General features: G+C 40.7%; 2 protein-coding genes and 1 pseudogene across 3 annotated transcripts in view; 1 reads left to right on the top strand and 2 right to left on the bottom strand.

Moving 5' to 3' along the window:
- LOC132868064 (zinc finger protein 850-like) overlaps positions 1-1,771 on the bottom strand; it is a 184,170-nt pseudogene extending 182,399 nt beyond the window's left edge.
- LOC132867674 (zinc finger protein 585A-like) overlaps positions 1-25,814 on the top strand; it is a 1,308,017-nt gene that overhangs the window by 974,829 nt on the left and 307,374 nt on the right. The gene's annotated exons all lie outside the window — the stretch shown is intronic.
- The window catches only part of LOC132867736 (histone-lysine N-methyltransferase PRDM7-like), an 89,083-nt gene continuing 65,038 nt past the window's right edge, over positions 1,770-25,814 (bottom strand). Inside the window, exons 3-4 of one of the 2 annotated variants that reach the window (XM_060900749.1) lie at positions 6,542-6,609; positions 1,770-1,869 (exon numbers count right to left, since the gene is read on the bottom strand). In XM_060900749.1, coding sequence (XP_060756732.1) covers positions 1,794-1,869; positions 6,542-6,609 — 144 coding nt within the window. In that variant the 3' untranslated portion in view covers positions 1,770-1,793. The remainder of the gene's footprint in view (positions 1,870-6,541; positions 6,610-25,814) is intronic. The other variant, XM_060900750.1, reaches the window with a different exon arrangement.

Below are 25,814 nucleotides of genomic sequence, written 5' to 3' on the forward strand. Positions count from 1 at the left end.
TGAATCATTATTTTTATGGTGGTAATTAATGACTACTTAATAACTACATAACATCAAAAGAAAACATTAATAATATTGTTTAAAAATCACTATAAGATTGTTTTAAAATATGTAGTCCTTTAATATGAACAATTAGGATCAAAGTACAGGACATTTTCAGCAAAAGCATGAATAAAAACATTTAATTTGACAACTTTAAAGCATGCAGTGTCTCAGAGTTATTGCACTTGTGTGTTTTAAATGTAACTGAATAAGTGAAACTTTTTCCACACTGTGAGCAGTGATACGGCTGCTCTCCTGTGTGAATGCGCTGGTGCTGTTGGAGATGACTCTGCTGAGTAAAACTCTTCCCACACGGTGAGCAGTGATATGGCTGCTCTCCTGTGTGAATGCGCTGGTGCTGTTGGAGATGACTCTGCTGAGTAAAACTCTTCCCACACGGTGAGCAGTGATATGGCTTCTCTCCTGTGTGAATGCGCTGGTGTTTTTGGAGATCACTCTGATGAGTAAAACTCTTTCCACACTGTGAGCAGTGATACGGCTTCTCTCCTGTGTGAATGCGCTGGTGTGTTTGGAGAGCACTCTGATGAGTAAAACTCTTTCCACACTGTGAGCAGTGATACGGCTTCACTCCTGTGTGAATGCGCTGGTGTTTTTGGAGATCACTCTGATGAGTAAAACTCTTTCCACACTGTGAGCAGTGATACGGCTTCTCTCCTGTGTGAATGCGCTGGTGTTGTTGGAGATTACTCTGATGAGTAAAACTCTTCCCACACTGTGAGCAGTGATACGGTTTCTCTCCTGTGTGAATGCGCTGATGGTTTTGGAGATTACTCTGACGAGTAAAACTCTTTCCACACTGCAAGCAGTGATACGGCTTCTCTCCTGTGTGAATGCGCTGGTGTTGTTGGAGATTACTCTGATGAGTAAAACTCTTTCCGCACTGTAGGCAGTGATATGGCTTCTCTCCTGTGTGAATGCGCTGGTGTTGTTGGAGAGTACTCTGAAGAGTAAAACTCTTTCCACACTGTAGGCAGTGAAATGGCTTCTCTCCTGTGTGAATGCGCTGGTGTGTTTTGAGAGCACGATCATGAGTAAAACTCTTCCCACACTGTGAGCAGTGATATGGCTTCTTTCCTGTGCGAATGCGCTGGTGTGTTTTGAGAGCACGATCATGAGTAAAACTCTTCCCACACTGTGAGCAGTGATACGGCTTCTCTCCTGTGTGAATGTGTTGGTGTTTTTGGAGAGCACTCTTACACATAAAACTGTTTCCACATTGTGAGCAGTGATATGGTTCATCTCCTGTGTGAATGTGCTGGTGTTTTTGGAGATAAATTTGAAGAGTAAAACTGTTTCCACACTGTGAGCAGTGATACGATTTCTCTCCTGTGTGAATGCGCTGGTGTTTTTGGAGATGACTCTGACGAGGAAAACTCTTTCCACACTGTGAGCAGTGATATGGCTTCTCTCCTGTGTTAATGTGCTGGTGTCGTTGGAGAGCACTCTGTTCAGTAAAATCCTTCCCACACTGTGAGCAGTCATGTGGCTTTACTCCTTTGTGACTGCACTGGTTCCATTTGAGTGCATTCTGATGACCAAAACTCTTTCCACAGTCTGAGCTGTGGTGAATTTCCTTCTCTACATCATTATGAGAAGTGTCAGAACTGAGAGTATCAGTTGATGTTGGCTGACTACTGGAGCATTTGGAGGGGATTTGAAGTTCACATTTAATCTTTCTTGATTCCTGAAGTCTCACAGTCTCTTCATTGTGGCATCTCTGGATGCACTGGTCAAGGTAAATTTGAGATGCACAGGAACGAGGACATGTGGAGCAGGAAAAGACTTGCAGCAAAGTGTTCTTTACTTCTGGGGAAGTGAAAGGACAAAAGTATCAGAAATTTTACATGAAATCCAACAAGATTATAAAATCTAACCACAGTAACCTAATGTAAGGGAGCATTTTTACTGAACCTCAAACTTTCAAGATTCTACATGAAGACTGAGGAGAAAAAAAAAGTTTGAGGACAAAGATACAGCAGCCTCTAGCTAGGAATACTTGTAGATTCAATAAGGTGCTGGTACAACAGCTAGGCACAACACTGGTCATAGCCCCGTGGGTCAGACTGACTAAGGGGGAGTAGTTGGTTTCTGTTTGATAAAATGTTAAGTCTAGGTAATGGCATGCCTAGCCTTATTTACATCTCGTCCAGGATTAATAAGGAGACTCAGCCCGAGCATTCAAGGTTCTGAAACATAGAACAATGGGCCTTATTTATCAATCTGGTTATGAATAGATTTATCCAAAAGCATTTACACAAGAAAGTCTTTCTTTTTACATATGGATTGTCATATTTAAAATGCTTATTAATTTCAATTAAACACATTTAATGGAATTAAATTTTGTGGGATTTTGTGAAACCCACTTGATACATATTAATGTAAATGGTGAAAGAAAGAAAGCCAGCATCCATAAATTAAGACAGAAGAATAGCCATACAGAATTGCAGGCATATAAAAAAGGGACACACTGCAACAGTTCAGATGGCATTCAATTCAGTCTGCAACAGTTTCGAGGCTTTGCACCATCACATGACCCCCATAGCAATGGTAACTACACCACCATGACAGTAAGGCATGCTTGTAGTGCTTCATTCAGATGAGTTAGTTGTTATTGATCAGTATGGGAAGGTTTTGCTGTGTTTTTTTATGTGCAAATTGTTCTGAATGAAACAAAGACATCAATTTTTTTAATTTACCAAAAGTAATTTTTCATCAGGGGAAACAAAAGAGAGAGATTTCTAAACATAAAAGGGAAAAATGGTGCACAAACATTGGGCAGAACTCTGTGTCGAACGGAGAGGTAAAAAAAAACTACGATATGCTCACTTAATTTCCACAAAGGTAAGAATTCCAAAAAATAAAAATTAATTTCAAAACTGCAGCAAAGTGCTCATTCTTATACAGTGAAGTGAACATGAGCGTCAACACAGCGGCTTGTCATTGCCTAACCTTCACTGAGACTTTAAAATTGCATTTACATTCGGGGGTCCTTCGAAGCATGTTGTGTGTGCACTTGGGACCTGGTCATTATGGGAAATGCCCGATGCTGATTTCACTGCAATCAGCATGCGCATATAAGGATGCTGTTTTCACAGAGACTTTGCAAGTATGCGGTGGTAGACAGATCTCAGTGCAGGAAGAGTGTTTATTAGCGAGTGATGTTTACAAAAACATAACACAAGCAAAACCAAAAGCTGAGTCATAAACATGGCTCGAATCATGACAGTGATTAAAAAAAAACATTCAAAAAGACTGTGTTCTTATATGTGCGTGCCAATTGTTCTCAAATCAGCATCAAGTGTTTCCCATAATGACTGGGTCCTGTGAGCGAGCGCGGCTGCTTGAGCGTGTGTAGGCGTGACAGTCAAGTGTTCGCCTGCTGTGTGACCACAACTTTTAGTTTGCCTGTATATCGCCAAGCATCTGTTATCACCAAAACACCTATTTTTCATTGATAACCCATCGCAAAGCACTGTGAGTTGCAGTGTGACTGTAGCTTTATGCCCATGTTTACTTCACTATATAAGAATAAGCAATTTGCTAGTCTTTGTCTCTTATGCTCATGTTCAACTCTCTCTATCAGATTGAGCACCTCACTGCACTTCGTATGTTTGCGAGCCATTTTTCCCTTCTACGGTTTCAAATCTTTCTGTTTTTTTCCCCCGATTATGAATTACTTTTGGTAAATTAAAAAATCTGATGTCTTTTGTTTCATTCAGAATGATTTACACATCCAAAAACACAGCAAAATCTTCCCATACTGATCAATAACAACTAACTCGTCTGAATGAAGCACTACAAGCATGCCTCCTGTCATGGTGGTGTAGTTACCATTGCTATGGGGGTCATGTGATGGTGCAAAGCCTCTACAGGAATTTCCTTACTGTATTATGCAAAGAATGCCACGGTGTGGTTTGTAGTAATAAAGCAACCACTTACTTGTCCCTGAATATGTTGAAATTTTCGAGCTGAAAGAGTTTAAGGAGTTAAAAATAAACACAAAGATTCTTTCTGTATGGCATGACTCATGTGGAATTATTGAATTTAATACTAAAAATAATGTTATTGCTTATTATTAACATTAACAATAATGTTACTGGTTGATAATATAAATACTGTATCAGGTGTTCCTGAAATAAAGTAAATGTGTTCTAATTGATTTGTATAATGCTTGATGGGTTTGACGGACAACTGTATTAGCCAATTAACAACTTGGCTTGGTTCAGGCATGCTGCATGTGCGTGTTCAACTAACTTCTATTCAGCCAGCTGGTTACATTGCACTGAAGATATTATAAAATGTTTTTTTTTTGTCCCCCCCTCCCGTGTGTTTCTGTAATATGGGGAGGTCTGAAAGCATTGTCCTATATTGTGTGTTTGTTGTGATAGGGCATGTGTTTATTTACCCTGATTTTCTCCCTAATTTAGCCATGGCCAATTCCCACCCATCAGGCTACTCTTCCGTATCACACAACAACCCCCAACCAGGGAGGGCTAAGGCTACCATGTGCTTCCTCCGAGGCAAGTAACACCAGTTGACCGCATCTTTTACTCATACAATGTCAGTGGGTGGCGTAACACGCTCAGAGGAAAGACCAATCCACTCACTTCCATATGAATGTGCATGAGCTCACAGACACCCGTGACTCACTAGTGTAATTAACAGAGGAGAGAGAGAGCATGTCACCCCTCCCTCCCAGAGAGCCTAGCCAATTTTTCTCTCTTGAGCTCCTGACCACAGATGACTGTGGCATCTTCAGGATTCGAATGTGGCAATCTCCCAAAAATAGGGAAGATGATGGGGAGGATATTTTTCTGCTGCGCCACTCAGGATCCACAGGGCATGCATTTTACGCTACTTCTAGTTAAATTGTGCATGATGAATAAAAATACAGCAGTATTTTGTGGTTTACTATATATTCAGTTTCAAACAAGTAACCCTAGAAATAGGTTTTGATTTTCAAATTTTCAAATACAATCATCTCATCTCATCTCATTATCTCTAGCCGCTTTATCCTTCTACAGGGTCGCAGGCAAGCTGGAGCCTATCCCAGCTGACTACGGGCGAAAGGCAGGGTACACCCTGGACAAGTCGCCAGGTCATCACAGGGCTGACACATAGACACAGACAACCATTCACACTCACACCTACGGTCAATTTAGAGTCACCAGTTAACCTAACCTGCATGTTTTTGGACTGTGGGGGAAACCGGAGCACCCAGAGGAAACCCATGCGGACACGGGGAGAACATGCAAACTCCACACAGAAAGGCCCTCGCCGGCCCCGGGGCTCGAACCCAGGACCTTCTTGCTGTGAGGCGACAGCGCTAACCACTACACCACCGTGCCGCCCAAATACAATCATTAAAACATTAAAAAAAAAATTAGTTTATGCGACAATCCTTTTTTTCTTGCTTTGAAAAAAAAGAAGTTTCCCTGTGTTCGCTTGGTGCCCACTATCATCATGACCTTTTTGTTCCATTTGAGTTTTGCGAATTTTGGTTAAAGGCAGAACATGATCCTCATCAGGAAATGGCTCAAAACACAAATACAATCAACGTTATTTCAGAATAACCAGCACTGAGTTTATTCAGTATGTTGAATGGAAGATGTTTGGTTATTTTTCTTCTGTCATCAGTATTAAGTTGTACTCGTGAGAAATGTCGATTAATTAGCACTCTTATGGAGAAAAGCCAGACTTTACAAAGGATTCGCAATAGCAATAGAGATGTAATGGGCTGACTTCACGTGTCTCAGAGGAAGCCGACAGACTTCACCCTCTTTGGTTGGTCATTGTCATATGATAGAGAAGTCCTACCTGGTTGGTGGAACTGGCCAAAATGAGTTCTTTGGGGGAGTGCTCTGGTTATTGTAGACTCCATTGTACAACAGTATTCATCCCAGAAACAATATTATTGCTAAGAAATAGGTCACGAGATCTCAGCCCTCATCTCATTATCTCTAGCTGCTTTATCCTGTTCTACAGGGTTGCAGGCAAGCTGGAGCCTATCCCAGCTGACTACGGGTGAAAGGCGGGGTACACCCTGGACAAGTCACCAGGTCATCACAGGGCAGGTCACTAGATGATGCAGAAAATAACCTCTATAGTCTCTTAGACTATAGTAATACCTTTCTGTCTGGTTGTTCCTGTAGGTGCAGGACTGAGTTCTTTGGTGCACTCTTCTTCATACCGCACCAAGAGCTCCTGTCCTGGCTTAATGGGTTGACAGCAACGATACAGAATTCCCCCTCGATACTGAAATGCCACAAGATTCTGTTCTTTATTATTATGGGCACAATTCACATACCTAAAAGAATGAGGCAAGATTCCAGAAAAGGTAAAAATCAGGTCAGCGTTACAAACTTAGAGAAAGCATGGCAGAGATATCAGTGACAGCAAGAAGATAAATTTCTCCCAACAAATTATGAGCTGTAAAATCAAATCACTAAAAAGATCCAACAACTGGTGTATTTCTCACCTCATCCAATTCACATGCATCTCTCTTTTCGTGTCGATGTATTTTTCACACTGCATGCTCCTGTATATCTGTGAAAAATACCACATTTACATTTTCTTCACTAAATCAATCAATCCATTTATATCTTTAAATGAGGGATACAGAAATGAGAAAGATGGCTCATGCCAAAATTATATTAAGGCTCATGAAGGTTGAATTAAAGGTTCTTGACTGTATCTTTAGATTCACAAAACAGCCAACAAGCTCGGAGATGAATTTAGTAACTACAGGAAAATGCAGGCAAGGCTTTATCAGAATTTAGGCAAAGGAAAGGTTTCTATAAAAGGCTTTACATCTGACATGGCAAAGCTGCACTGTGAATCAGACCTCTCTGATAAACATCTTCCCATTATGTTTTGGTCTCTAAACAGACAGCTTAAAAAACAACAACAAAAGAACAACAAAAAATCAAACAAACAAACAAACAAAAAAAACCCCACACAACTATAAAGTCATTTCTGCCACTAAATTGGTTTTATAGAAAATAATTTGGATTTGTACAAGTAATTGTTATTTGCCATAAATGTTCAGTAGGTAATGTTGGTTTAGTTCAGTATTGCAGTGTTAATTTTGAATTTAAAGATTTTTAAATTGAGACTTCGTCTTGTACTGAAAATTGTCGTTTCATTTTAGTCTTTTTATTTTATTTATTAATTTTTTGTTTCATTTTCATCAAGATTTAAGAACTGGAACTCAATTTTCATTTTAGTCTAATTCTCGTCAAAGTTTTAGTCATAATTTTCTCACACAGTTGCATGGTTCTTGTAAAATGTTTTAAGAGGGGCTATTGCAGGAGGGGTATTACGGGATGATCCCCCAGTATGTGGCCGTTTTTTTTTTTTTGCTATGCAGGTTATGTGGAGTTAGCCACGACTGTAATGGTGATGACCGCTATTTTCATATGAAGATGTTACTTTGTTCAGACCAATGCCATGTGTATCTGTGTCCTGATGCATATATATCTGTTCGAATCTAGGAGCATGATGAAAGCCATGTGAGTAGGTAAGTGAGTGAGCCTAGCAAACCAGATTCACTTTTGCTTCCTAACTATGGTCAGGAACCTGAAAAAGAGGGAAGGCAACATACTGGAATGTATTTTGCTAAAGGATATTTCTCCTGGCTGGAAAATTTCCTCAAGAAATACGTTAGGATGTCTGTATGGACAGACCAGCTATTTTGGCTCATCTTTATTCGCCAGGGCATAATCACCAGAGATTTTGCTTTGCTGTCTTTTTACTGGCCCTCTCCGTGGGCTGGTCATTTCGGGTTCACATGATGGCATGCTGTGGGCATGTTCTCACTGGTCAATCACAACCATGTTAGCTAATGCCAGAGGTGGAAAGAGTACTAAAATATTATACTCAAGTACAAGTACTGTTACTCTGATGAAATTTTACTTAAGTACAAGTAAAGTTAGCAGACAAAAAATCTACTCAAGTAAAAGTAAAAAGTAGATCATTTAAAATGTACTTTGAGTAAAAGTAAAACGTTACTTTTAACAATGGGTGTTTTCTGCCTCCATTGTGTTGTGCAAAAATGAAAAGGAAGAGGAAACAAGGATATATGTACATCTCAACCCAGATGTTTTATTTAAAGGAAGTGTATCAAATTGAATGCTTAGGATAATCTCATCTCATCTCATTATCTCTAGCCGCTTTATCCTTCTACAGGGTCGCAGGCAAGCTGGAGCCTATCCCAGCTGACTACGGGCGAAAGGCGGGGTACACCCTGGACAAGTCGCCAGGTCATCACAGGGCTGACACATAGACACAGACAACCATTCACACTCACATTCACACCTACGGTCAATTTAGAGTCACCAGTTAACCTAACCTGCATGTCTTTGGACTGTGGGGGAAACCGGAGCACCCGGAGGAAACCCATGCGGACACGGGGAGAACATGCAAACTCCACACAGAAAGGCCCTCGCCGGCCCCGGGGATCGAACCCAGGACCTTCTTGCTGTGAGGTGACAGCGCTAACCACTACACCACCGTGCCGCCCTGCTTAGGATAATGCTGCATTAAAACTGAGACAAACAAAAAAGGTCAATACACACAGTCATGTTGTTTACATCGCCCTGACCACACACAAAGCATTGTACACGAAATATGAAAGTGAAATGTTGCACCGAAATCTCGTAGCTTGCCTGTGTGCACTGTGTGTTATTGAACAATTCAATTCAAACATTATTTGTTTTGCTTAGTATTCCTTTCTGGCCTGTTGGATGTAGAATGGTAGGAGGACTGATCACGTCAGGTTGGCGAGCTAACTTGCTTGCATGATTAGCCAACCGAATAACAGACTAGTTACCATTATGTTACAGTACCAACAGGTTGCTACTTCAACATTAGCAATGCCATCCACTATTTTTGGAATATAACCAGCCTATTGTCGGTTTTACTATGGAAAGGAAACATTATGATCAGGGGCGCAGACACGTTTTTTGAACTGGGGGGGGGACAAAAAACTGGGGGGGACAAAGCTGCCAGCAAACCAACCCCAACCCCGATATGCCTGTCAAACTTCTTGTGGGTAACCATAGCAACCAAGCTCGAGCTCGCAACCCGTGCAGTCTGCGCAGCTCAACCAACCGAATATCAGTTTTTGTTTTGTTTTATGTGAGTTGTTGCAACTATGTATATACTGCTGTGCACCTCAATAAACCGAATGGTAATTAGTCTTTTGATTTTTCCATGAGGTTTGCCTTATGCAAAGAAAGACAGCATCGATGTTTTTTCCTCCCTATAAGTGGGGGGGACCGAACGAGGTGAATTTAAATCTGGGTGGGACGAATCCCACCCGTCCCACCCTCTATCTGCACCCGTGATTATGATGCCAATGACAATACTTACCTCAACATGCTTGCGCAGATTAGACGTCGAATTTTTGTATGCCGCAATGGTTGTCTTCTTGGGCACACATAATCTGCATTGCATAATGAAACTGTCACCCCTTTTCTCTATGAAGCTGAAGTGATCACGTATGTAGGGCCAGGGGTGCACTTTATTACTGGAAGAAATTGCGTTTTCTGCAGGGTCGTCCACCACAGGTTCCTCGGTCTCCTACATGTCCGCAGGGGCGCTTTATCAACACCCGTGGCCCAGGGGCTAGGCCCCTCATAGGCTACCTGTCAACCCTACCCTTACCGTTGGCCAGGAAAACACTCTTATTTTATTTGCAATACGTGTCAAGCATTTACAGTGTAAGCGCGTAATGAGCCTAGAAGCCTACGATAGGTTACGTTTGGCTCAGTGTAGCTGCGCAAGGCCCACGCTCACATCGCTCAACACATCCGACCACAGAGGGAGAGGAGAACGCGCGCATTGTCATTACAGAGCCGGTTCTAATTATTACCACGGACAGGACAGTGATACTGCGTAACTTTCACGCAGGGGCATGGCCAGAGATAACCACACAAGCGCATGTGCGCTAATGTAGACCTATGTGTTGTAAACATAAAACACACACACCTACAGACAAGTCCTTTTAAAAAATAAAATACATAAAAATAGCTCGGCGGCATGAAAACAAACATTCACTGCAAGACAAGGTGCCCTAGAATCGCCACCAGTTTTTAATATCTATATGGACTTTGTTGTCAGGATTGCACAGCATGAGATATCAAAACTGTACCCAGATACAGGCTTCAAGTTCAGATATTGCATTCCAAATGAGGTATCCACAAGAGAAATGCGTACGAAAGCACGAGCATCAGGAGAGGCTTGCATAACAGAGATTCTATACGTAGATGATCAGGCCATATTCGCTGGATCCATCGAGGAGCTTCAGAATATTCTTCAGTTGTATGATAAGACCTACACCCGCTTTGGTTTACAAATATCATATGTCAAAACAGAAACAATGGCTTTTAACGTCAATGAGGATATAAAATGTAAACCAAGTATCATTTCCCTTGGCGGCACTAATATTAAAAACGTCCGCACCTTTAAATATCATGTCAGCAACTGTGATGAATCCTCACACTTCCTGCATGCTAGGATAAGTGCTGCATTCATGAAATGGAATGAACTGAAACACGTTCTAACTGACCACCGAATACTACTAAAAACCTGTATAAAGTTCCTAGTGGCATGCGTTCGATCTCACCTCCTGTACAGCACACAGGCATGGCAACTATCATCCAGTGAAATTCACAAAATTGAGGTAGTGTGGCATGGCTTCCTAAGGAAAATGATTAAAGATGGATATAAACGAAAGAATGCCCCTGACCAAAAGAACACTACAAATGAAGATATAGACTGGAGCTACAAGATGTCCAATGCTGACCTCCGGAAACTGACAGGAACCCAGGATGTAAAACTATCCTGAAACGTACAACAACTAAAATATATTGCTCACGTTTGCCGGATGGGCAATAACCAAGTGCAAAAGCAACTCCTGTTTGACAAAAATGGTTACAAATGGATGAAATGGGAAAATCTGCTGGGCATAGACACCCAACAGATAAGACATATGATGATGGACAAATCAAACTTTGAGCAACTGCTGCAACTGCTACAGCAGAAGCACCCCTAGAGAGTTTAATTTTGACAGGGGAACATGATGATGATGATGAAGGTACTTGGCTCGGCGGCCACATGAAACGTAAACACCATGGACAGCGGCCAAACTCATAACTCTACAGACCGAAATACACGAAACCAAGTCCTACTAGGGTCTATTTTACCGATCTATGTTCAAGCATCATGCAAGTCTTCCTTCTCCTTGAATAAGACCGTGCATTCAACTGCCTTTTTGACATGACTGCATCGAAATACCACTCAACAATATTTCACGCACTCCATCAAGAAAAAAGTTAAACATGACGAACACGCGCATACTGTTTTGAGCATACGATTTTTTAAAAAGAAACTAGCTACATCAAAGTCCTTCAATAAACCCATCCTTTAGCGCAAATGAGCTTAACCTAGTTCAAAGCATGACGCTAGCAGTAGCTGCATAAGGCAAAATCATGTGGGCCTTTCGTCAACAACAAGCCACGGCGGGCAAACATTAATAATCAAGCGTCCTTACCTTAAAACATTGTCTTGACCACAGAACTTCTCAAGTATTTCACTTAAATCCACACGGGTTAACAACACACCCAACACAGCTAGCGAGAAATGTGGATCTGCACTAGCTTTGTATTGCTATTCCCCTCAGTATGCTTACTCTGTCTGCTGCCTGAACTGTGAACATTATAGGCTACAATCTTTTCATCAGTTTCTTCAGTAGATGCCGTTTTAGACATTTTATTATCCCCATCGAAATATGCTATTATACTAACAGGATTATAACTCAAATCACACGACACGTATTCAAATCACAACTGATTTATTTTACTGTTGGACAGATCATAGCATATCTAGCTTAGCTGCACATAGCCTAGCTGCTGGTAGGCTGATAACTGATAAGTAGCTGATATTCTGAACAGATTGGTGATCCTTACCTTAAAAAGTCTGTGACTTTAGGCAGCGATTCTATCATTACCTGCATCTCTCTCTTTTTTTCCTTTTATGCGCCCCGCTAACATGTGAACGCTTCATCTTTCAAAGCCTCTAAATTTGTGTCTCTGTAGTCTGCAGTCTTTGGCGCGCTTTCGTGCGTGACGTTACATTTTGTTACATTTTATTCTGGTACAATTGTGGGTGTTCGTTGAGCCCCCCGAAGCCCCCCTTAAAGCGCCGGTGCATGTCCGCCATCGTCTGTGTGAGACTCGCGCGCGCGACAACTGTCCTTCCCATGATTCATTTCCAGAACGCATTTCCCCTTCTCCGTTTTAGCCTTTTTTTATTTTTTATTTATCAATTTTTTTTTACTCAGTAACGGTTGTGATGTAAAATGTACCGAAGTACACTACTTAAAAGAAAACATACTTAAGTAAAAGTAAAAGTACACTCTTTAAAAATTACTTGAAAAAGTATAAGTACATAAAAAAGCTACTCAAGTACAGTAACACGAGTAATGTAATTCATTACTTTCCACCTCTGGCTAATGAACATTAACATTCTAAACTAATGCAAAAGCAGTGTGCAGCAATGAAACAAAAGCCATGGACAAGAAAAGGTCAAAAATGAAAGGGGGGCCAAACAAATTTAGGAAAAAAGCAGGCATTAGGAGGCATAGGCTTTCAAATGTAAACAAGAGTGCTCTGAGAGCACAATATCCCCCACTGGCAGTGCTCTGAGAGCACAATATCCCCCACTGGCAACTATGTCATAGCTCTGGTAAAATGCGATGGAATTGAATGAAATTGCAATATGCATATTACCGACGTACAAAGAATCCTGTCAAGTTCCGTGAAATTCCTCCAAAGATTGAGAGAGGAGTTGATTTCAGAAGGTGAGTATCCTTCCCAGATGGAAGGATGGACATCGCCATGACATAATCCCATACATGTCAACCTTTGGTCAATCAAACCTGTATAACCAACCTCCAAAATCCATATTTCCCTTATAAAATCCGTATAAGATGCAAATTAAAATAATTTACCTAAAATTTGAATGATAATTACTGATATATCCCAGATACTTTTTATTCAATATTAATAACAATAAACCTTCAGAATGAATACAAAGCTCCAATGTTTGACAAAAACACAAAGTGTTATCAGCGTAGTTACGAAGGAAATACTTCGTTGTTTGGAGACAGGTTTCACCAAGCGGCTATTATGCACGAGACTTCATATTAGCCACAAAGTCAGGAAAATCTGTTCATAAAATTACAACCCCGATTCAAAAAAAGTTGGGACAAAGTACAAATTGTAAATAAAAACGGAATGCAATAATTTACAAATCTCAAAAACTGATATTGTATTCACAATAGAACATGGACAACATATCAAATGTTGAAAGTGAGACATTTTGAAATTTCATGCCAAATATTGGCTCATTTGAAATTTCATGACAGCAACACATCTCAAAAAAGTTGGGACAGGGGCAATAAGAGGCTGGAAAAGTTAAAGGTACAAAAAAGGAACAGCTGGAGGACCAAATTGCAACTCATTAGGTCAATTGGCAATAGGTCATTAACATGACTGGGCATAAAAAGTGCATCTTGGAGTGGCAGCGGCTCTCAGAAGTAAAGATGGGAAGAGGATCACCAATCCCCCTAATTCTGCGCCGACAAATAGTGGAGCAATATCAGAAAGGAGTTCGACAGTGTAAAATTGCAAAGAGTTTGAACATATCATCATCTACAGTGCATAATATCATCAAAAGATTCAGAGAATCTGGAAGAATCTCTGTGCGTAAGGGTCAAGGCCGGAAAACCATACTGGGTGCCCGTGATCTTCGGGCCCTTAGACGGCACTGCATCACATACAGGCATGCTTCTGTATTGGAAATCACAAAATGGGCTCAGGAATATTTCCAGAGAACATTCTCTGTGAACACAAGTCACCGTGCCATCCGCCGTTGCCAGCTAAAACTCTATAGTTCAAAGAAGAAGCCGTATCTAAACATGATCCAGAAGCACAGATGTCTTCTCTGGGCCAAGGCTCATTTAAAATGGACTGTGGCAAAGTGGAAAACTGTTCTGTGGTCAGACGAATCAAAATTTGAAGTTCTTTATGGAAATCAGGGACGCCGTGTCATTTGGACTAAAGAGGAGAAGGACGACCCAAGTTGTTATCAGCGCTCAGTTCAGAAGCCTGCATCTCTGATGGTATGGGGTTGCATTAGTACGTGTGGCATGGGCAGCTTACACATCTGGAAAGACACCATCAATGCTGAAAGGTATATCCAGGTTCTAGAGCAGCATATGCTCCCATCCAGACGACGTCTCTTTCAGGGAAGACCTTGCATTTTCCAACATGACAATGCCAAACCACATACTGCATCAATTACAGCATCATGGCTGCGTAGAAGAAGGGTCCGGGTACTGAACTGGCCAGCCTGCAGTCCAGATCTTTCATCCATAGGAAACATTTGGCGCATCATAAAATGGAAGATATGACAAAAAAGACCTAAGACAGTTGAGCAACTAGAATCCTACATTAGACAAGAATGGGTTAACATTCCTATCCCTAAACTTGAGCAACTTGTCTCCTCAGTCCCCAAACGTTTACAGACTGTTGTAAAGAGAAAAGGGGATGTCTCACAGTGGTAAACATGGCCTTGTCCCAACTTTTTTGAGATGTGTTGTTGTCATGAAATTTAAAATCACCTAATTTTTCTCTTTAAATGATACATTTTCTCAGTTTATACATTTGATATGTCATCTATGTTCTATTCTGAATAAAATATGGAATTTTGAAACTTCCACATCATTGCATTCCGTTTTTATTTACAATTTGTACTTTGTCCCAACTTTTTTGGAATCCGGGTTGTACGTTATAATGACCAAATACAATGAAAAGTGGCGGCACGGTGGTGTAGTGGTTAGCGCTGTCGCCTCACAGCAAGAAGGTCCTGGGTTCGAGCCCCGGGGCCGGCGAGGGCCTTTCTGTGCGGAGTTTGCATGTTCTCCCCGTGCCCGCGTGGGTTTCCTCCGGGTGCTCCGGTTTCCCCCACAGTCCAAAGACATGCAGGTTAGGTTAACTGGTGACTCTAAATTGACTGTAGGTGTGAATGTGAGTGTGAATGGTTGTCTGTGTCTACGTGTCAGCCCTGTGATGACCTGGCGACTTGTCCAGGGTGTACCCCGCCTTTCGCCCGTAGTCAGCTGGGATAGGCTCCAGCTTGCCTGCGACCCTGTAGAAGGATAAAGCGGCTAGAGATAATGTGATGTGTGATGTGACAATGAAAAGTATTTTTCCAGTCTCACCTGTGAAAGGTAATCCCATGTGATCTCGTTTGGACGGTAAACCTGTTGGTACAGTTAAACGCAGCACATGAATGAGGCATCTTTATTCTCGGCTACTGTCTAGACGCTATACCAGAGAAGGTTAAAGAATCTCCACTTTGCCACATCCAATATGGTGGCGAGGATGATGTATGATTCTACGCAGAAGGCGGCGTCTATGTTTATATGTCTATGACTTCGCGGTTGCTGGGATTCTCGCAATGCGGTGTGCGCATGATCAAAAGTGGAACAAAGTCTTGCTACCACAAGATAACGTGCGATTTCATAAGACTCTTTACTGGCTGTCTGTGGTGTACAGTACGTTTGTAAATGTTATGTGCTCTTATCATCATGGGAATTGATTATAGCTCTAAATAAATATTGAAGTTTTTTTAAAGAATCTGTATAACTTTATTTATACGCCCGTATACTTCGTTTATTGAATCAAATCCGTATAAAATACAGACATTCCGTATAGGTTGACATGTATGTAATCCCCCTTCAGGCATTTCGGACAGTGGGAGATTTATTTATTTTTTTTAAATTATATATATATATATATATATATATATATATATATATATATATATATATATATATATAATCAACATACTTTTTGGGCATCAGCTCTGGTTTCCCCCCACAGTTCAAAGACATGCAGATTAGGTAAAATATCCAGCCACTGGGGTTGCACAAGCTAGTACATACTTAGTGCTGGTCCCAAGCCTGGCTAGTTTGGGGAGGGTTGTGTCAAGAAGGGCATCCGGTGTAAAACCTATGCCAAATCAAATATGTGGAACAGATCTGCTGTGGCCACCCCTAATGGGAGCGGCTGAAAGAAAAGAGTAGTTTGGGCACTAGCATCCTTAACTGACCTGCAATGCTATTTTCGAGGAGCAGAATGAAGAGCTCAATATGGACATTAAAACATAGCTATAGGCTAGGCTGCATGTTCATTTAAAACTGCTGTAACTTGCCCAACCATAACTGACTCTCATATGTACCAGAGGTTTTCAAGCTTGTTGGGGCTGAAGGCACACCAAATTAAGGTTGATTACTGATTATGAAGAATGTCACACACATTATGATAGGCTTTAAGGTCATTAGCAAGATTTGACCCACAGTGCACTACAGCAGACTGTCATAATTATTAAACAGATAGGTAAATCAGACAGACCATTGTATAATTTATTAAAAACATGAGGCAATGCTCATTACAGTGTTTCCCATTAGTTACAGTTGTGGTCAGAAGTTTACATACAGTAACAAATGTCATGATATGAGTGATATGAATGTCATAGCAATATTTGGGCTTTCAATGATTTCTCTGAACTGTTCTTATTCTGTGGCAGAATGATTATACAGCATACATCTTAAAACAAGAAGAAGAAAAAAAGGCAGAGAATTCAGTGCACAATTTTCTTTGGGTTTTCTGAAATCAAAAAAGGGTCAAAAGTATACATACAGCACACATAATATTTGTTTCTTCGCAAGATTGACTTCGACCAAACATTTTTTGTTTACCATGAACAAGCTTCTGGCAGAATTCTGGTTGGATATTTCACGACTCTTCATGGTAGAATTGGTAGAGTTCAGTTAATTTTTTTTCCCCCCTTGGCATGGATTTGACTTATCAGCACGGGCCATATATTTTCGATAGGGTTGAAGTCAGGGCTTGTTTTAAGCTTAATGTTACCCTGCTTTATCCTCCACAACCAGCTCTGATGCATGTTTGGGTTCATTGTCCTGTTGTGACTCCCAATCATGTTCAAGTTTCCAATGGTTTGAGGTTATGCTGAAGAATTCTAAGGTAATCCTCCTTCTTCATTATTCCATCCACTTTGTGCAATGAACCAGTTCCACTGTCAGTAAAAGAGCCCCAGAGCATGATGCTGCTACCACCACCAGCCTGGTTATTGTGGCCAAACAACTCAATCTTTTGTCTCATACTGTGGTGCTTGAAAGTTTGTGAACCCTTTAGAATTTTCTATATTTCTGCATAAATATGACCTAAAACATCATCAGATTTTCACACGAGTCCTAAAAGTAGATAAAGAGAACCCAGTTAAACAAATGAGACAAAAATATTATACTTGGTCATTTATTTATTGAGGAAAATGATCCAATATTACATATCTGTGAGTGGCAAAAGTATGTGAACCTCTAGGATTAGCCGTTAATTTGAAGGTGAAATTAGAGTCAGGTGTTTTCAATCAATGGGAGGACAATCAGGTGTGAGTGGGCACCCTGTTCTATTTAAAGAACAGGGATCTATCAAAGTCTGATCTTCACAACACATGTTTGTGGAAGTGCATCATGGCACGAACAAAGGAGATTCCTGAGGACCTCAGAAAAATTATTGTTGATGCTCATTAGGCTGGAAAAGCTTACAAAACCATCTCTAAAGAGTTTGGACTCCACCAATCCACAGTCAGACAGATTGTGTACAAATGGAGGAAATTCAAGACCATTGTTACCCTCCCCAGGAGTGGTCGACCAGCAAAGATCACTCCAAGAGCAAGGCATGTAATAGTCAGTGAGGTCACAAAGGACCCCAGGGTAACTTCTAAGCAACTGAAGGCCTTTCTCCCATTGGCTAACGCTAATCTTCATGAGTCCACCATCAGAAGAACACTGAACAACAATGGTGTGCATGACAGGGTTGCAAAGAGAAAGCCACTGCTCTCCAAAAAGAACATTGCTGCTCGTCTGCAGTTTGCTAAAGGTCATGTGGACAAGCCAGAAGGCTATTGGAAAGATGTTTTGTGGACAGATGAGACCAACATGGAAATTTTGGGTTAAATGAGAAGCATTATGTTTGGAGGAAGGAAAACACTGCATTCCAGCATAAGAACCTTATCCTATCTGTGAAACATGGTGGTGGTAGTGTCATGGTTTGGGCCTGTTTTGCTGCATCTGGGCCAGAACGGCTTGCCATCATTGATGGAACAATGAATTCTGAATTATACCAGCGAATTCTAAAGGAAAATGTCAGGACATCTGTCCATGAACTGAATCTCAAGAGAAGGTGGGTCATGCAGCAAGACAATGACCCTAAGCACACAAGTCGTTCTACCAAAGAATGGTTAAAGAAGAATAAAGTTTATGTTTTGGAATGGCCAAGTCAAAGTCCTGACCTTAATCCAATCAAAATGTTGTGGAAGGACCTGAAGCGAGCAGTTCATGTGAGGAAACCCACCAACATCCCAGAGTTGAAGCTGTTGTGTACAGAGGAATGGGCTAAAATTCCTCCAAGCCGGTGTGCAGGACTGATCAACAGTTACCGGAAACGTTTAGTTGCAGTTATTGCTGCACAGGGGGATCACATCAGATACTGAAAGCAAAGGTTCACATACTTTTGCCATTCACAGATACGTAATATTGGATCATTTTCCTCAGTAAATAAATGAACAAGTATAATATTTTTGTCTACATTTGTTTAACTGGGTTCTCTTTATCTACTTTTAGGACTTGTGTGAAAATCTGATGATGTTTTAGGTCATATTTATGCGGAAATATAGAAAATTCTAAAGGGTTCACAAACTTTCAAGCACCACTGTATAACCATACAGCTTTCCTCCAGAAGGCTTTTTCTTTGTCCATGTGGTCAGTTGCAAACTTTAGTTCAGTTTGAAGGTGTCAATTTTGGAGCAGGGGGTTATTCCTTGAATAGCAGCCTCTTAGTCCATGGTGATATAAAACTCACTGAACTGTAGACAGTGATCCATCAGCTTCCAGTTCATGGCAGGGCTGTGACATGGTGGTTCCTGGGTTGTTCCTGACCATCCAAACCAATTTCCTTTTAGCTGAGGGTGACACTTTGGGTTTTCTTGAAGCAAAGTGGTTTGGCAAAGTGACTATGCCTTTCAATAACTTGCATACAATTGTTTGAACCAATCTTGGGATCTGCAGTTGTTGAGAAATGGCTCTAAGAGACATTCCTGAGTTGTGTACATCTGCGATCCTCTTTCTCAGATCTGCACTGAGCTCCTTGGACTTTCCCATTTTACTGTGTGTTAGTCAATCCAATGAGTGCTGTAAACAAACCCTTTTTATGAAGGCACAGAGAAGCTACCAGCTGTAGTCAATCATAATCACTAACAGGAAGTGACAGTGGTGCTTGAAAGTTTGTGAACCCTTTAGAATTTTCTATATTTCTGCATATGACCTAAAACATCATATTTTCACACAAGTCCTAAAAGTAGATAAAGAGAACCCAGTTAAACAAATGAGACAAAAATATTATACTTGGTCATTTATTTATTGAGGAAAATGATCCAATATTACATATCTGTGAGTGGCAAAAGTATGTGAACCTCTAGGATTAGCAGTTAATTTGAAGGTGAAATTAGAGTCAGGTGTTTTCAAATCAATGGGGTGACAATCAGGTGTGAGTGGGCATGTGATAGGTTGATTTTGATCCAGCTAAAATAATTAATTTCTTAAAAACATGAACAAAAGAGAATTCATTAATACATTGAGTAAATAAAAAAAATTATGATTCATAACTATAGACACAGTTTTTATGTAAACATTCCGGTCCTGTAAAAGAGGTTAAAAGGATGAACAAAGATGAAAAGGATCAGTGATTCTGCAATCTACTAATTCAGTCCTGGTGTCTGAGATCGATTGGTTGAGTCTACAGGGGAAGAAGGGGGCTTTCGCAGGCACTTTGCTCCATTCTCAATGAAACTAACAGAAGAAGCACTGTGTCCAGCATCTTTATTGAGATTCCACCTTTTTCAGGTATAAAACAAGTATTTCTGCCCTTACATGTGTTGTGTATGTGTTGTTAAATTGTTTTGTGTCCAGTTTGAGTAACTTTGACCGAACTTTGAGTGTTTTGGAGCATTATTTTGATTGGTACATTATTCACTGGTTCATTGCACAATACAACAGGCAGCCATTATGGTGTGGTGTGCGTTCTGATTGCGTTTAGCACTTTAGCAGATACACGTAGTGGATAATGTTGTTAATGTGTGTTGTTGAGTTACATGCATTTGAGGTAATTCTTTAAGTAGCTATTTATGATTGGGATCAAACACTATCGGAGAGAAAGATAAAATGGTTAATTGTGTTTACAATGCTTTTATTAATTTCAAATGCACTTTATTTTAGTTTAAGGTTATGTTGAATTATTAAGATTTGTACACACATGTTTACCTGTAGCATTTTTCCTGTAAGAAAGGGAAAGAAAAAGAAATGGGAATATACCTACCTGAGTACTCACCTGCTTGAAATTAACCTGTAAGACAACTTAATAAATGACAATATACTTACCTGATTAAATGTGACCTGTAGCAAAAAAGGAGAACTGTTATGATACTTACCAGTGTGTTTACCTGTGAAAGGAAAAAAAGGTTAATATTCAAATGAAACAAAATTACTGTGATTATGTAAATATTTTCATTCCAAATTCTCAGTGAAGCTAACAGAGAAGAAGCACTGTGTCGAGCGTCTTTATTGAGATTCCCACTTTTTCAGGGTGTAACAGGCACCCTGTTTTACTTAAAGAACAGGGATCTATCAAAGGCTGATCTTCACAACACGTTTGTGGAGTGCATCATGGCACAAACAAAAGGAGATTTCGGAGGACCTCAGAAAAAGCGTTGTTGATGCTCATCAGGCTGGAAAAGGTTACAAAACCATCTCTAAAGAGTTTGGACTCCACCAATCCACAGTCAGACAGACTGTGTACAAATGGAAGAAATTCAAGACCATTGTTACTCTCTCCAGGAGTGGTCGGCCAACAAAGATCACTCCAAGAGCAAAGCGTGTAATAGTCGGCGAGGTCACAAAGGACCCCAGGGTAACTTCTCAGCAACTGAAGGCCTTTCTCACATTGGCTAATGTTAATGTTCATGAGTCCACCATCAGGAGAACACTGAACAACAATGGTGTGCATGGCAGGGTTGCAAGGAGAAAGCCACTGATCTCCAAAAAGAACATTGCTGCTCATCTGCAGTTTGCTAAAGATCATGTGGACAAGCCAGACGGCTATTGGAAAAATGTTTTGTGGATGGATGAGACCAAAATAGAACTTTCTGGTTTCAATGAGAAGCGTTATGTTTGGAGAAAGGAAAACACTGCATTCCAGCATAAGAACCTTATCCCATCTGTGTAACATGGTGGTGGTAGTATCATGGTTTGGGCCTGTTTTGCTGCATCTGGACCAGGACAGCTTGCCATCATTGATGGAACAACGAATGCTGAATTATACCAGTGAATTCTAAAGGAAAATGTCAGGACATCTGTCCATGAACTGAATCTCAAGAAAAGGTGGGTCATGCAGCAAGACAACAACCCTAAGCACACAAGTCATTCTACCAAAGAATGGTTAAAGAAGAATAAAGTTAATGTTCTGGAATGGCCAAGTCAAAGTCCTGACCTTAATCCAATCGAAATGTTGTGGAAGGACCTGAAGCGAGCAGTTCATGTGAGGAAACCCACCAACATCCCAGAGTTGAATCTGTTCTGTATAAAGGAATGGGCTAAAATTTCTCCAAGCTGGTGTGCAGGACTGATCAACAGTTACCGGAAACATTTAGTTGCAGTTATTGCTGCACAAAGGGGGTCACACCAGATACTGAAAGCAAAGGTTCACATACTTTTGCCACTCACAGATATGTAATATTGGATCATTTTCCTCAATAAATAAATCAAGTTTATTTCAAAATCAAGTTTATTTGTACAGCGCTTTTAACAATAAACATTGTCGCAAAGCAGCTTTACAGAATTTGAACGACTTAAAACATGAGCTAATTTTATCCCTAATCTATCCCCAATGAGCAAGCCTGTGGCGATGGTGGCAAGAAAAAACTCCCTCAGATGACATGAGGAAGAAACCTCGAGAGGAACCAGACTCAAAAGGGAACCCATCCTCATTTGGGCAACAACAGACAGCCTGACTATAATATTAACAGTTTTAACAGGTATAACCCTCAACTGTCCTCATGGAGCCGTCCTTCACAGGAGTGGGGCGATAAAACTCCGACCAAGACACAGGGCACCTGGATGGATCAAGCAGGTCCGAGGGGCAGAAGAGGCCAGCATCTCAATCCCAGGATCAACATGTAACTCAGAGGGACAGATGGGGGGGGGGAAGAGAGAGAGAGAAAGAAAACACGTTGTTAGGTATGCCCTAAAAATGACAAGTATTAAATCTGTGTGGTAGGCTCGCAGAGACGAGAGTCTTTACATCAGGCATAACACACAATGGCATGTTAATATGGTAAAAAATATATCATGACCTGCTCTGGCTGGATGCTTGATTGGGTGATAGGAGCACACTCCTCAGCAATGATGAGATGCAGATGGGACCCTTAGGCCTGGCCAAGACAATTCAGTTACATTTCACCGGGTCTGGGACATGCGACAGAATGTCTGACGGCCAATTCCCTGCAGGCTACGATAGCCAGTCGAGGTCCCCACCGTCTCCACCAAAAGATTTCCTGTTGACTCCATGTAACTCAGAGGGACAGATTTGGGGTGGGGGGGAGAGAAAGAAAACACAGGTGGTTAGGTATGCCCAATGTCACCTGAATAAGTAGGAACAGTATACATATTGCACCGAGTACAAGTAGGGACTCCGGCAACTAACTATGACAGCATAACTAAAAGGAGAGAGCCAGAAGGTAACACAGGCATGAGGGAGCCCCAGGACATAAAGCAGCCAGCCACTACACCGTCAACAAACTCGAGTGAGCAAGCGAGTGGGGACTGACAGCATCCATACATCCCAGTTTACCAAAACACTCTATGTCTGAGGACCCTCTAGATCTACTCCTTTACCTCATAAACACCATTAACAAAAGGCTTGACTAAACAGATATGTTTTCAGCCTAGACTTAAATGCTGAGACTGTGTCTGATTCCCGAACATTACTTGGAACGCTGTTCCATAACAGTGGGGCTTTGTAAGAAAAGCCTCTGCCCCCTGATGTAGCCTTCACTATACGAGGTACCAGCAGATAGCCTGCACCTTTTGATCTAAGTAGGCGTGGCGGGTCATAGAGGAGCAGAAGTTCACTCAGGTACTGTGGTGCGAGACCATTTAGTGCTTTAAAGGTCAATAGTAGTATTTTATAATCAATACGAAATTTGATTGGGAGCCAATGCAGTGTGGATAAGACAGGCGTGATGTGGTCATATTTTCTAGTTCTAGTAAGGACTCTTGCTGCGGCATTTTGAACTAACTGGAGCTTGTTTATGCACTTATTGGAACATCCAGACAGTAAGGCATTACAATAATCCAACCTGGAGGTAACGAAAGCATGGACTAGTTTTTCTGCATCATGCAATGACATTAAATTTCTTATCTTTGCAATATTTCTGAGATGAAAGAAAGCTATCCGGGTGATGTTATCAATGTGAGTTTCGAATGAAAGACTGGGGTCAATAATCACTCCGAGGTCTTTTACTGCTGCACGTGAAGAAACAGAAAGGCCATCCAGAGTTACTGTGTAATCAGAAAACTTACTTCTAGCTGTATGTGGTCCTAGCACAAGTACTTCAGTCTTGTCAGAGTTAAGCAGAAGGAAATTTATAAGCATCCAGTGTCTAATGTCCTTAACACATTCCTCAATTTTATTAAGCTGGTGTCTCTCATCAGGTTTTGCAGAGACATACAACTGTGTGTCATCAGCATAACAGTGGAAACTAATACAATGTTTACGAATAATATCGCCCAGAGGTAACATATATAGAGAAAAAAGCAGTGGACCCAAGACAGAACCTTGTGGAACACCAAACTTTACCTCGGTACGTCTAGAAATATCACCATTTATATCAACATACTGATAACGATCAGTTAGATAAGACCTGAGCCAGGAGAGGGCCATTCCCTTAACTCCCACAACATTTTCTAGTCTATCCAGAAGAATGGAATGATCAATGGTATCAAATGCTGCACTAAGGTCAAGCAACACAAGTAGCGAGACACAGCCCTGATCAGACGCCAACAGTAGGTCGTTTACTACTTTAACCAGTGCTGTCTCTGTGCTATGATGAGGTCTAAATCCTGACTGATACATTTCATGGATGTTATTCCTATGTAAATATGAGCATAACTGCTGTGCCACAGCTTTTTCAAGGATCTTGGAGATAAAGGGGAGGTTTGATATTGGCCGATAATTGGACAGCTGACAGGGATCAAGGTCAGGTTTTTTAATCAGGGGTTTGATAACTGCTAGTTTAAAGGATTTGGGTACATAGCCAATCATAAGAGAAGAATTTATTATTTTTAGAAGCGGTTCAATTACTCCAGGCATTATCTGTTTGAATAGATGTGTCGGTAAGGGATCTAGTACGCAAGTTGAGGCTTTTGATGTAGAGATTAATGAAAGTAATTCAGTTTCTTTTAGGGGAGTAAAACATTCTAACTGATGATCTGATACAGTTATATTGTTAACTACAAGGTCACTTTCATTGTCTAACCTTAAATTAGTAGTTTGAATTTTTTGTCAGATATTCTCAATTTTGTCATTAAAAAAAATTCATGAAGTCGTTGCTACTACATACTGCAGGTGTGCATGTGTTGATAGTGGACTTATTCCTGGTTAATTTTGCTACAGTATTAAATAGGAATCTAGGATTATTTTTGTTATCTTCTATTAGGGAGGAGAAATATGTTGATCTCTCAGCACTAAGAGCTTTTCTATACTTCAGGAAGCTCTCCTTCCACGCTAATTTGAACACTACCAATTTTGTTTGACGCCATTTACGTTCCAATTTTCGAGTGGTCTGTTTTAATGTGCGAGTGTCATCATTATACCAGGGTGCTAATTTTTTGTCTCTGACCATTTTCCTTTTTAGAGGAGCTACATTATCTAAAGTATGGCGGAATGTTGACTCTAAGCATTCAGTTGCCTGATCAAGTTCTGCAGGGGCTGACAGTGACCCAATCAAAGTTGACAGCTCTGGGAGATCATTTATAAAGCTCTGTGCAGTAGTTGACGTGAAAGTACGTTTAATACAGTAGCGTGGTGAGGTGCATATATTATTACTCAGACATATTTTGAATGAGATGAGACAATGATCTGAGATAACTTCAGACTGTGGAAGTATGACTATATTGTCTACGTTTAATCTGAATGTTAGTATTAGATCAAGGGTGTGACCACCATTATGGGTCGGTCCTATGACATTCTGCTTAATCCCGACTGAATCTAAGATGGACACAAACGCTGTTTTTAAAGGGTCTTCTGGGTTATCGAAGTGAATATTAAAATCTCCGACAACTAAAGCTTTGTCTAAGGAAATAACCAAATCTGAGATAAAATCTGCAAATTCAGAAAGAAACTCAGAATATGGCCCCGGGGGCCTGTAAATAATAAGCAATGGAATTAACTGGGTAGACTTATTTTTCGAGGCTACATACATTATATGAGTATGAAGAACTTCAAATGTATTAAATTTATAACCAGGTTTGTGTGTTACACCTAGATAAT

Source organism: Neoarius graeffei, chromosome 19, assembly GCF_027579695.1.
Source record: "Neoarius graeffei isolate fNeoGra1 chromosome 19, fNeoGra1.pri, whole genome shotgun sequence".
Classification (NCBI taxonomy): domain Eukaryota; kingdom Metazoa; phylum Chordata; class Actinopteri; order Siluriformes; family Ariidae; genus Neoarius; species Neoarius graeffei.